The sequence below is a fragment of the Carcharhinus amblyrhynchos genome, chromosome 30 (genome assembly GCF_965287045.1).
Source record: "Carcharhinus amblyrhynchos chromosome 30, sCarAmb.v2.hapA, whole genome shotgun sequence".
NCBI lineage: Eukaryota > Metazoa > Chordata > Chondrichthyes > Carcharhiniformes > Carcharhinidae > Carcharhinus > Carcharhinus amblyrhynchos.
In genome coordinates this window covers 24,747,379-24,761,067 of record NC_137353.1, presented here as the reverse complement: position 1 = coordinate 24,761,067, position 13,689 = coordinate 24,747,379, and the positions used below count along the sequence as shown (strand labels likewise).

The window sequence follows — 13,689 nt, the reverse complement described above, 5'->3', positions numbered from 1 at the left end:
CAAAGGAAGGAAATATAGAATATTAATATAAATAGCAAAAAACATAAAAATGGGCTGTAAATTCTTCTACAGGTATGTAAAAAGAGAAAGATTAGCAGGGACAAATGTGATTCCATTAAAGGCAGAGACTGGGGAATTCATAATGAACACAGGAGAATAGCAGAGAAGTTAAATAATTACTGTGCGTCTGTCTTCACGGAGGAAGATAGAAGAAATATCCCAGAAATAATAGTGAACGAAGGGATTAGTCAGAAGGAGGAAATGATGGAAATTAATAAGAGTAAAAATGCAGAACTGGAAATACTAATCGAACTGAAATTTGATAAATACCAGGACCTGACAATTTACATCACTGAGTGTTGAAAGTGGTGGTTTTACAGGTAATGAAGCACAGAGCCTAGAATCCCTACAGTGCAGAGGGAGGTCATTCAGCCCATCAAGTGTGCACCGAGTCTCCAAAACAGAATCTTTTCCAGCCCTCCACCAACCTCCACACTATCCTACACACTTTTGGACATGAAGGATCAAGGTAGCATGGTCAATCCACCTAACCTGTACACCTTCAGACTGTGGGAGAAACCCGGAGCCCCCGGAAGAAACCTACGCAGATACGGGGAGAACATGCAAATTCCACAGAGACAAGCACCCAAGGCCAGAATTGAACTGGGTCCCTGGTACTGTGAGGCAGCACTGCTGTTCACAATGCTTTGGTGATCATCTTCCAAGATGAATTTGATTTTGAAATGGTTCCTGCAGCTAGGAAGGTAACAAATGTCACCCCACTCTTTAAGAAGGGAAGGTGAGAAAACACAGGGAACTAAGGACTTGTTAGGGCAGCATGGTGGCACAGTGGTTAGCACTTCTGCCTCACAGTGCTAGGGACCCGGTTCAATTCCTAGCTTGGGCTACTCTCTATGTGGAGTTTGCACATTCTCACCTTGTCTGCATGGGTTTCCTCCAAGTGCTCCACCTTCCTCCCACAATTCCAAAATTCATGCTAGATAGGTGCATTGGCCATGCTAAATTCTCCATCAGTATGCCCGAACAGATGCCGGAGGGGATTTTCACAGTAACATCATAGTAGTGTTAATGTAAGCCTATCAATGACACTAATAAATAGTGAACTGCTGTCAGCAGGAGGGAAAATATTAGAATTTATTATAAAGCATGTGACAATTAGAAAATAATAATCTGATTGGGAAGAGTCGACAGAGACTTATTTGATTTAATTTATTATTGTCACATATATAGGTTTATAGTGAAAAGTATTGTTTCTGGCACACTATACAGACAAAGTATACCGTTCATAGAGAAGAAAACAAGAGAGTGCAGAATATAGTGTTACAATCATAGCTAGGGTGTGGAGAAAGATCAACTTAGTGTGAGGTAGGTCCATTCAAAAGTCTGACAGCAAGTCTGAAACTGTTCTTGAGTCAGTTGGTATGTGACCTCAGGCTTTTGTTTCTTTTTCCCCTCAGAAGAAGATGGAAAAGAGTATGTCCGGGTTGTGTGGGATCCTTAATTATGCTGACTGCTTTGCCAAGGCAGCGGGAAGTGTAGACAGAGTCAATGGATAGGAGGCTGGTTTGCATGATGGGTTGGGCTACATTCATGACCTTTTGTAATTCCTTGCAGTCTTGGGCAGAGCAGGAGCCATACCAAACTGTGATACAACTAGAAAGAATGCTTTCTATGGTGCATCTGTAAAAGTTGGTGAGAGTCATAACTGACATGCCAAATTTCCTTAGTCTTCTGAGAAAGTAGAGGCATTGGTGGGCTTTTTTAACTATTGTGTCAGCATGGGGAGACCAGGACAGGTTGTTGGTGATCTAGACACCTAAAACTTGAAGCTCTTGACCATTTCTACTTCGCCCCCGTTGATGTAAACAAGGGCATGTTCTTCACTATGCTTTCTGAAGTCAATGACAATCTCCTTCATTTTGTTGACATTGAGGGAAGTCATGTTTGACAAACCTGCTGTAGTTTTTTGAGGCTGTTGCTAGTAGTATATATACAGGGACAAATGGATCTAGTGTGTTTAGATTTTCAGAAGGCTTTCAGCAAAATCCCACACGAGACTAGTAAACAAAGTTAAAACACACAGCACAGGGAGGTAATACTCTGGCATGGATTGAAGATTGGTTAACAGACAGAAAACAGAGTAGGAATAAATGGGTCGTTTGCATATTGGCAGGCTGTGTCTATTGGATACCACAAGGAACAGTGCTTGGACCCCAGCTGTTCACAATCTATATCAATGATTTGGATGTGGGGATCAAATGTATATTTCCACATTTGTGGATGACACCAAACTAGGTGAAAATGTGAGTTGTGAGGAGAATGCTTCAGGGGAATTTGGACAGGCTTAGTGAGTGGGCAAGAACATGGCAGATGGAATATAAGGTGGATAGGAGTGACATTATCCCCTTTGGAAGGAGGAATAGGGGTGCAGAATATTTCTTAGATGGTGAGAGATTGGGAAGCATTGATGTCAAAAGGGATCTGAGTGTTCTTGTTCATAAGTCACTGAAAGATAACATACAGGTACAGCAGGCAACAGGAAGGCAAATAGCATGTTGAGGTTTATCACAAGAGGATTTGAGTACAGCAGCAAAGATGCCTTACGTCAATTCTACAAGACCTTGGTGAGGCCTCACCTGGAGTATTGTGTAAAGTTTTGTCTCCCTTATCTAAGGAAGGATATACTTGTCAGTGTGCAGCCGAGGCTCATCAGACTAACTCCTGGGATGGCAGGACAGTCCTATGAGGAAAGATTGAGGAGACTATGTACATGCAAACATACAATTTAGGAAAAGGAGTAGGCCACTCGGCCTCTTGAGCCCGCTCCGCCATTCAATAAGATCGTGAATGATCAGAGGGTGGCACAGTGGTTAGCACTGCTGCCTCACAGCGCCAGGGACCCAGGTTCAATTCCCGGTTTGGGTGACTGTCTGTATGGGGTTTGCCCGTTCTCCCCGTGTCTGCGTAGGTTTCCTCCCTCAGTCTGAAAGACGCGCTGGTTAGGTGCACTGGCCATGCTAAATCCTTCCTTAGTGTATCCGAACAGGCGCCAGAGTGCGATTTTCACAGTGACTTCATTACACTGTTAATGTAAGCCTACTTATGATACTAATAAATAAACTTAAACTAAATTCACACTCCTTCCAACCCTTGGTAACCTTTTACTTTCTTTCTTATCAAGAAGGTATCTTGCTCTGCCTTAAAAATATTCAAAGGCTGTTCCATCACTTTTTGAGAAATAGGCTTCACAATCCTCTGAAAGTGTAGCAGTGTGGCCTCTAAGAAGGAGGGTGTCTCCTGAGAGCCATGAGATAGGGCTGGACCTTATTGATTGTCATGGCAGAAAGATGAGCCAATCGCAAGAGGGCATGTACCACAGGTTGAAGAAGGTCTTGCAGTGAGAAGCAGCAAGCTGAGTAGAACAGTCGCATTGCAATGTAGCCTGGCCTTGTTGTAAATATTATTCTTAATATTGGCAAGAAAGCCTTTGTTAGTTCAATTCACATTGAGGTGCCCTCAATCTTTTACAGACAGAACAAAATTCTCCTCAACTCTGTCTTGAATGGGCAACCCCTTATTTTTAAACAGTGGTGAACGGGCCTATATTCTCCAGAATAGGGTTTCCCTAACTTTTCCATTCATGGAACCCTTTTAGCCTCCCAGGAGTAATGAAGGAACACCTGAGAAACATCCATATTATATTGAATAATTAAATCACAAAATGTTATTATTGTGCAATAGGTACAAACATACGGAAACAAAAGATGTTTCTATGTCTGATATGTATACATTTATTATAATAAAAGCATTCTGTTATTCAACATATAGTTCTAAGTCTTACCTTCTTTTTGTAAGTTTTAATAGAAGGAAGCGCTCACACACATTCCCTCACCCATAACCACTCTCATCCTCACCTACTTGCACCCTCACCTGTTCTCAACCCCATCCTCATCCCCAATCTCATCCACCCTCTCATCCTCATCCACCCTCATCTACTCTCATCCTCACTCACCTTCTCAACCACATCCATACTCTCACTCACACCCTGTCTCTCACCAACACCCACCCTCTTACCCTCACCCACAACCACCTTCTCACCCACACCCAGCCTCTCACCAACACCCAGCCTCTCACCAACACCACCTTCACCTATTCTCACCCTCACCCACCTTCTCAATCATATGCATCTTCTCACCCTCCTATCAGTCCCTGGCCAGATCCACCATGGAGTCCTGTGGAAAACTGGGGTTCCTCAGAACCCAGTTTGGGAAACCCTGCTCTCATTTAGAAAAATGAGACGTCATCTCGTTGAACTTACAAAATTCTTAAAGGGCTAGACAGTGGCATTCAGAGAGGATGTTTCCTGAGACTGAGACTCCATAACCAGGGGACAAAGCCTTAGAATAAGGGACAAGCCATTTAGGATTGAGATGAGGAGGAATTCTTCACTCAGAGAGTAGTGAGGCATTGTGTGCATTCAAGATAGAAATCAATAATTTCTAGGTGCTAATGACATCAAGGGATATGGAGAAAGCATGGGAATGTGGCATTGAAATAGATGATCAGCCATGATGTAGCAGTTAAATGGTAGAGCAGATGCGAAGGGTTGAATGGTCTGCTCTTGCTCCTATGTTCCTACTTTCCTAGAGTGGAAGGCAGAAGTGACTAAATAACAAAACAATTGACGGTGCAAAGCAAAAGCGGATGATTCATTCATGGGACATGGGTATCACTGGCTGGCCAGCATTTATTGCCAATCCCTAGTTGCCTGAGGGCAGTTGAGAATCACCCACATTGCTGTGGCTTTGGATTCATTTGTAGGCCAGACCAGATAAGGCTGGCAGATTTCTTTTCCTAAAGGACATTAGTGAACCTGATGGGTTTTTACGACAATGGTTTCATGGTCATTGGTAGATTCTTAATTCTAAATTATTTTTTTGAATTTAAATTCCACCATCTGCCGTGGCAGGATTCGAACCCAGGGTTCCCAGAACATTAGTTGAGTTTCTGGATTAATAGACTATCAATAATAGCACTAGACCATCACCTCCCCATGATAATGGGAGAAGTAAATAAACAAAAGCTAGATCTAGTTGCAAATGGCAAAAGTGGAACCACTGCCAACACGCACTGACCAGAAAAATGGATACAGTGGCCTTGATTTGAGATTGTTGAACTCAATGTTGAGTCCAGAAGTAGAAACAGAGACTGCAGGAAATACTCAGCAGATCTGACAGCATCTGTAAAGAGAGAATCGGAGTTGACGTTCTAGATCGATGAGCTAAGACCTCATACTATGAACAGGATTTTATAGCCCCATCACAGTGAGCCATTCTAAATTTTCATTGATGGGATTGGCACAGTGGTTAGCACTGCCGCCTCACAACGCCAGGGACCTAGGTTTAATTCCAGCCTTGGGTCATTGTCTGTGTGGAGTTTGCATGTTCTCTCCATGTCTGCGTGTGTTTCCTCCAGGTGCTCCGGTTTTCCCCCACAATCCAATGATGTGTGGGTTAGGTGGATTGGCCGTGTTAAATTGACCCTTAGTGTCCAAAGCTGTGTAGATTAGGTGGATTAGCCATACTAAATGCACAAGGGGTTACAGGTTAGGGTGGGGGATAGGCCTGGATAAGATGCATTTTCAGGGAGTTGGTGCAGGCTTGATGGATCAAATGGTCTCCTTGTGCGCAGCAGGGGTTCAATGGAAGATCCTGCTAGCGAGAGGTAAATCAACCATACATTTTTATGAAATGTATATGTTACTTATAATATCATGGCCACTTCCTAAAATTTTAAAACTGGACAGTGAGTCCTTAAAAATGAGTGAAGCTATGTCTGTGTGTGAGCTTCAAATAAAAAAATTTGAAGAAAATAAATAAATATTGAAGGAAATAAGAACAGTGAATAAGCCCAAGGTATTCTGTCAGCATAACAACATGCCATGGTAATCAGTGATGATGAGATAGGTGGCAGTAAGGTGAGGTACAGGTATAGCATGGTGAATGAACAGCTTTGCATCATGCCATATAGCATGAGAAGATTCTCAACATTTTGGTCCGACCACATTGACTTGAATGTTGAAAACGCAGCATGCGGACTGTGTGGAAAAGCTCTGGGGACACAGCGCCAAACTTATGCTCAAATAAAGGGCTGGTGAACGGATGTATCCCTCATTTTGAGATTGCTGCGCGGAGCCAGACAGTGCCATGAGTGGGACAGTGCATCAAGAGAGGACCAGTGCCATGTTAACTCAGTCAGGAAAGGCGAGTGACCAAGGTGTAGGCTGGATCGATAGTGAGTGAGTAAGGTAGAGTCAAATGATCAGAAATAAAGCGGTGACTAGGGGGTGGGTTAGATCAATAGTAGGTGAGTGAGGGAGAGTCACACGATCAGAAACAGCTCCTTAGAGCTTAGGAGAGCTCGGAAAGGACATGAGATGTCCTTGGTGGGTCGGATCAAGGAAAACCCCCAGGCCTTTTACTCTTATGTGAGAAATAAGAGAATGACCAGGGTGAGGTTAGGGCTGGCCAAAGATAGTAGTGGGATCTTGTGCATGGAGTCAGAAGAGATAGGAGAGGCGATGAATGAATACTTTTCTTCAGTGCTCACCAAGGACAGGAGCCATATTTTTGAGGATGATAGTGTGATACAGGCTGATAGGCTGAAGGAGGTAGATGTTCTGAGGAAAGACGTATTAGCAGTTTTGAAAAACCTGAGGGTGGATAAGTCCCCTGGACCAGATGGGATATATCCTAGGATTCTTTGGGAGGCAAGGGAGGAGATTGGAGAGGCTTTGGCTTTGATCTTTGGGTCCTCACTGTCCACAGGGATAGTGCCATAGGACTGAAGAGTGGCAAACGTTGTTCCTTTGTTCAAGAAGCAAAATAGGAATGACCCTGGTAATTATAGGCCAGTCAGTCTTACTTCAGTGGCCAGTAAGTTAATGGAAAAGATCCTGATGGATAGGATTTATGACCATTTAGAAAGATGCAGCTTAATCCGGGATAGTCAACACGGATTTGTGAAGGGTAAGTCTTGCCTCACAAATTTGATTGAACTCTTTGAGGAGGTAACTAAGTGTGTGGATGAAGGTAGAGCAGTTGATGTCATATACATGGATTTTAGTAAGGTGTTTAATAAGGTTCCCCATGGTCGGCTCATGAAGAAAGTAAGGAGGTGTGGGATAGGAGGAAATTTGGCCGATTGGATAAGTAACTGGCTAACTCATAGAAGAGGGTGGTGGTGGATGGAAAATTTTCAGACTGAAGACCAGTTACCAGCAGTGTACCACAGGGATCAGTGCTGGGTCCTCTGCTATTTGTGATTTTTATCAATGACTTGGAGGAGGGGGCTGAACGGTGGGTCAGCAAATTTGCTGATGACACCAAGATTGGTGGAGTACTGGATGAGGTGGAGGGCTGTTGTAGACTGCAAAGAGACATTGATAGGATGCAGAGCTGGGCTGAAAAATGGCAGATGGAATTTAACCCTGATAAGTGCGAAGTGATTCATTTTGGTAGGACCAATTTGAATGCGGATTACAGGGTCAACAGCAGGGTTCTGAGGAATGTGGAGGAACAGAGAGATCTTGGGGTTCATATCCACAGATCTCTGAAGGTTGCCACTCAAATGGATAATGCCGTGAAGAAGGCCTATAGCGTGTTAGTGTTTATTAACAGGGGGTTTGAGTTTAAGAGCCATGGGGTTATGCTGCAACTGTACAGGATCTTGCTGAGACCATATTTGGAATATTGTGTGCAGTTCTGGTCACTTCACCATAAGAAGAATGTGGAAGCATTGGAGAGAGTGCAGAGGAGATTTACCAGGATGCTGCCTGGTTTGGAGGGAAGGTCTTATGGGCAAAGGTTGAGGGAGCTAGCACTTTTCTCTTTAGAGCGGAGGAGGATGAGAGGTGACTTAATAGAGGTTTATAAGATGATGAGGGGGATAGACAGAGTGGGCGTTCAGAGACTATTTCCTCGGGTGGATGTAACAGTTACTAGAGGGCATAACTATAAAGTTCATGGTGGGAGATATAGGAGGGATGTCGAGGTAGGTTCTTTACTCAGAGAGTGGTTGGGGTGTGGAATGCACTGCCTTTGTGATAGTGGAGTTGGACACTTTAGGAACTTTCAAACGGTTATTGGATAGGCACATGGAGCACACCAGAATGACAGGGAGTGGGATAGCCTGATCTTGGTTTCGAAAAAAGCTCGGCACAACATTGAGGACCGAAGGGCCTATACTGTGCTTCTATGTCATAACAATCAGGCTCATGATGGTCATGGTTTTAATGGGTGATTTAGGAGTTCAGGAACAATAGTTAGACAGATAGCTGGATGGAGGGAGGGAGGGATGGATGAAAGGATGGATGGATGGAGGCAAAATACTGTGAATGCTGGAATCTGGAACAGGTCTGACAACATTTGTGTCAAGAGAATAAACACAGAACAGTACAGCACAGTACAGGCCCTTCATGTTTCGAGTCAGGATGACCCTTCTCCTGCATGGATGGATAGATAGACAGCTAGATAGATAGACAGATGGACAAGCAGACAGACAGGCATGTTGCCAGGTTAAGTTCATTAAATGTAAATTCATTAAGTGAATGAAGCCCACCCCGTTAAAGCAGAAACTTGCCTTTACCAATATGACCGCCGCCTGGCTGTTTGACGTTTAAATCCCCTTTACGAACACGCAGCGGCGAGGCGCTCGGCTCTCACTAAGGATCGCCTGGAGGCGCTGTCGCGGGAGTAGCGCACGTTCAAGAGAGAGAGGCTGACGCATGCGCTCCGGAGTCTCATCGTCCCCGGGGGCGCGCATGCTCCGTTGATGGGTCAGGAGCTGAACCGTGAGGCGGCGGGGGGAGCTGAATGTGGCCTTAGCAACGCTGCCCGCTCGCCGGAGCCTGAGGCCGAGCCCAGCGCTGGCAGAGAGACAACACTGAGCGGCACCGTCATCTCACCTTGAAGCCAGCACCCTCCCCAGCGGCCTGATCTATCCTAGCCATGTTGGAGGGACTAGCAGCCTGGGTCCTAAACACTTACATTGGCAAATATGTCAATAACCTCAACACAGACCAGCTCTCCATAGCTCTGATGAAAGGTACTCAGAACATCAGCAACTTCAACCAGCACTACCTGTCACTGGGTGCCTCTGCTCTGCTTTGGTGTGAGATTAATTGGTGTACAGATAGAGCCAGGCTGCTGTAATCTTTCTTTAATTATAACCACCGACTTGGTGACTTTGGCTGATGAACCTGCTGCTAGCCTGCGTGTAGGAAACTCGTGTTTTTAATCAGTTCGGCCCCGTCCTTGTGACAGTGTACTTTCACTTTCTCAAAAGAATTGCCTTGCCCTTTTTTAAGAGCACATGCAATTTCTCATCCTCTCCCTTTTTGTAAAAACTTTACTTTAAAAAAAAATTAAAAATGGGACGTTTGTCCCCTCGCCAACTGCTCCTGCCCCGCACCTCTGTGATCTTTGACTCAGCTCAACCCAAGATATGTAAATTAGACGAGTAAGGGATGACCATGGCTTTGGGGTTCGGGAGAGTATATATAATGTGTCTCTGGTGACAGACTACATCAAAGCGATCGTGTGGTGATCTGGTTTTGGTGGCACTGCTGGGTTAGGCTGTTGTGTAAAGAATTATATACAGTGTGTATATATTTGTAGTATGGGTGTGATTATAAGATAGAATCATTTGTGTTGTACAGCAGGATTTCAAAAATCCAAAATGGTTATTGTGAAATTTGTGAACTGTGCTATTTGATTTGATTTATTATTGTCACATGTATGGGATACAGTGAAAAGCACTATTTCTTGTGCGCTATACAGATGAAACATACCGTTCATAGAATACATAGGGGAAAAGGAAAGGATAGGGGAGAGAATATAGTGTTGCAGTTACCGATAGGATCAGAAAGATCAGCTTAATATATCGAACATTACAGCACAGTACAGACCCTTCGGCCCTCAACGTTGTGCCGACCTGTGAAACCAATCTAAAGCCCATCTAATCTACACTATTCTAATATCATCCATATGTTTACCCAATGACCATTTAAATGCCGTTAATGTGGGTGAGTCCACTATTGTTGCAGGCAGGGCATTCCACGCCCTTACTGCTCTGAATAAAAAACCTACCTCTGACATCTGTCCTATACCTATCACCCCTCAAATTTAAGCTATGTCCCCTTGTGCTAGCCATCTCCAGCTGAGGAAAAAGGCTCTCACTGTCCACCCTGTCTAATCTTCTAATCATCTCGTATGCCTCTATTAAGTCACCTCTTAACCTATTTCTCTTTAACGAAAACAGTCCGTCAGCCTTTAGGTCCTTCCAAAAGTCTGATTGCAGCAGGGAAGAACTGAACAGTTCAACTGTGCAGCAATAGATTTATTTCCTCACATTTTGTTTGTGCCTGGGAAGATTAATTTGAGCTAAGAAGTGCCACCATGAAGTGCTGCTGGTTACCAATTGGGGTGGTATAGCAGCAAGCACTGCTGCCTCAGCACCAAGGACCCAGGTTCAGTTCCCAGCTTGGGTTATTGTCTTGTGGAGTCTGCATGTTCTCCCAAGTCTGCCTGGGTTTCACCCCTCAGTCCAAATGACATGCTGGTTAGATGCATTGGCCATACTAAATTTTCCCTCGTGTACCTAAACAGGTGCCAGAGTGTGGCAGCTGGGGGATTTTTAATGTAACTTCATTGCAGTGTTAATGTAAGCCTACTTGTGACACTAATAAATAAATAACTGTTGCATGTGGTGGGAGCAATTTGAGGTAATGAGTTAAGAATGGTATTGGTTTAACCACGTCCTCTTTTGATGTGGTGTTTATACCAACATGCAAAATCTGTTCAGTAACATTATTGGCAATTGTTTGATTTATTATTGTCTGTGGGAGGAAACAGGAGCACCTGGAGGAAACCCAAGCAGACATGGGACGAATGTGCAGTCTCAGCACAGATAGTGACCCAAGCTAGGAATTGAACCTGGGTCCTTGGCACTGAGGCAGCAGTGCTAACCACTGTGCTGCCCCAGTTGGTAACCAGCAGCATTTCAAGCTGGTACTTTTTAGTTGTATTGGTAAACAGTGAAAGAACATAAGAAATAGGAGCAGGAGTAGGCCATCTAGCCCTTCGAGCCTGCCCCGCCATTCAATAAGATCATGGCTGATCTGTCGTGGCTCAGTTCCACATTCCCGCCCTGTCCCCATAACCCTTAATCCCCTCTCTTATCAAAAACCCATCAACCCGCGTCTTAAAAATATTTAGCGAGGTAGCCTCCACCACTTCAACGGGCAGAGAATTCCAGAGATTCACCACCCTTTGAGTGAAGAAGTTCCTCCTCAACTCCGTTCTAAACCGCCCCCCCTTTATCTTGAGGCTGTGCCCCCTAGTCCTACTATCCTTTCTGAGCGGGAAGAGTCTCTCCACCTCTATCCTATCCATCCCATTCATCATCTTATACATCTCAATGAGATCTCCCCTCATTCTTCTAAAGTCTAACGAGTACAAGCCCAGTCTATTCAGCCTCTCCTCGTAGCTCAACCCCCTCAACTCCAGCATCAGCCTAGTAAACCTCCTCTGCACTCCCTCCAAGGCCAAAATATCCTTGCGTAAGTACGGCGCCCAAAACTGCACACAGTACTCCAGCTGCGGCCTCACCAATGCCCTATACAGCCGCAGCAAGACCTCCCTACTTTTATATTCAATCCCCCTCACTATGAAGGCCAGCATCCCATTAGCCTTCCTGACCACCTGCTGCACCTGCAAGCTGGGTTTTTGCGACTCATGCACAAGGACCCCGAGGTCCCTCTGCACCGTCGCCTGCTGCAGTTTTTTGCCATGTAAGTAATAATCCTTCCTACCATTATTCCTACCAAAGTGGACCACCTCGCACTTGCCAACATTAAATTCCATTTGCCAGTTCCTGGCCCATTCGCCCAGCCTATCTAGATCCTTCTGTAGACTCTCCACACCCTCCGCACAATTTGCCGTTCCACCAATCTTGGTGTCATCAGCAAATTTCGACACCATGCACTCGGTTCCCTCCTCCAGATCATCTATATAAATAAACTTGAATTTAGATTTTGTCATGTTTGTTCATAGGATGTGAGCATTATTGCCCGGGCCGACAATTTGTCCTTCCCTTACTGCCCTTGAGAAGGTGGTGATGAGCTGCCACCTTGAACCACTGCAGTCCATGTGGTGTCTAGGTAAACCCATGGTGTCGTTAGGAAGGGTGTTCCAAATTTTTGGCCCCGCGACAGTAAAGGAGCAATGATATATATTGTCAGGTTAGAATGGTGTGTGCCTCAGGGGTGGGGGTTAACTTGCAGATAGTGACGGTTCCATGTATCTGCTCCATATTTTTGTGTCCTATGTATTCCTCATTCTACTGGTTAGTAGAAACTGTGGATTTGGAAGTGGCCTTTGAAATAAGTTTGGTGAGGCTACAGTACATATTGCACATTGCCGCCATTATGTGCTGGTGGCATGGTGGAGGGAGTGAATGTTTAGGGTGACGTTTTAAGGTGATAATCAAATGTGCTGTTTTGTCCTGGATGGTGTCGAGCTTGAGTATTTTTGGAACTGCACTCATCCAGGTAGGTAGGGAGGTATTCCATCACACTTGACTCGTGCCTTGTAGATGGTGGACAGGCTTTGGGGAGTAAGAGATGAGTTTGCTACAGAATTCCAAGCCCCCAAATCATTTGGTCCACTTCAGTTTCTGGTCATTGACACCCCCAGGGAGTTGATTGTGGTGGTTTCAGTGATGGTAGTTGCATTCTCTTGTGTTGTAGATGGTCATTACCTGGCACTTGTGTGGTGTGAATGTTACTCGTCGCTTGCTTTTGTAATGATGCAATGTGGAATGTTGTCAAACTCTCTCGTGCTGGTAGAGTGGAATGAGTTGTGCTCTTCTCTTTCGAGGAGGGAAGAAAATTGGATTGGTTTGATCTGTCTCTAATTTTCCTGTAACAGTTGAAAAATAGAATACAAAATTAAATTTATTGCCCTGAAATCATTTCGTAATATCTATTAAGTTTATTTATTTATTAGGGTCACAAGTAGGCTCATGTTAACTCTATAATAAAGTTACTGTGAAAATCCCCTAGTCGCCAGACGATGGCACCTGTTTGGATACACTGAAGAAGAATTTAGCATGGCCAAAACACCTAACCAGCTCGTCTTTCAGACTATGGGACAAAACCGGAGCACCCAGAGGAAACACAGGCGTACACGGGGAGAAGGTGCAGACTCCACGCAGACCCAAGCCAGGAATCAAATCCAGGTTCCTGGTGTAGTGATGCAGCAGTGCTAGTCACCGTACTGTCCCCATGTACGTTTGTAACATCTATTGCTTGAATCTTCTCGAGTGATTAGGATTTTTATTGGGAGGGATGATCAAAAGCTTGCTGAAAGAAATAGCTTGTAAGAAGATTCTTAAAGATGGAGAGGGAGATAGAGTAAGTTTTAAACAGGTGATAGAATGGCTGCCGATGATGCTGCAAAAGGGGGAGGAGGATGCCAGTGAGAGAGAAACAGAGTTTGAGGACGTGGTTATTGAACTAAAGGAGATAATGTAGAACCTGAGTGGGTGAGATATGAAGAGATTTAAACACAAGACTGTTTTAAATCGTGAGTCTGGGACCGAGGTGAG

The 13,689-nt window shown here is 44.6% G+C and overlaps 1 protein-coding gene across 4 annotated transcripts in view; it reads left to right on the top strand.

Moving 5' to 3' along the window:
- The first annotated feature begins 8,889 nt into the window (after positions 1–8,889).
- vps13d (vacuolar protein sorting 13 homolog D) overlaps positions 8,890–13,689 on the top strand; it is a 261,410-nt gene continuing 256,610 nt past the window's right edge. For all 4 annotated transcript variants that reach the window (XM_080215376.1, XM_080215379.1, XM_080215377.1 and 1 more), the window contains exon 1: positions 8,890–9,126. In XM_080215376.1, coding sequence (XP_080071502.1) covers positions 9,030–9,126 — 97 coding nt within the window. In that variant the 5' untranslated portion in view covers positions 8,890–9,029. The remainder of the gene's footprint in view (positions 9,127–13,689) is intronic.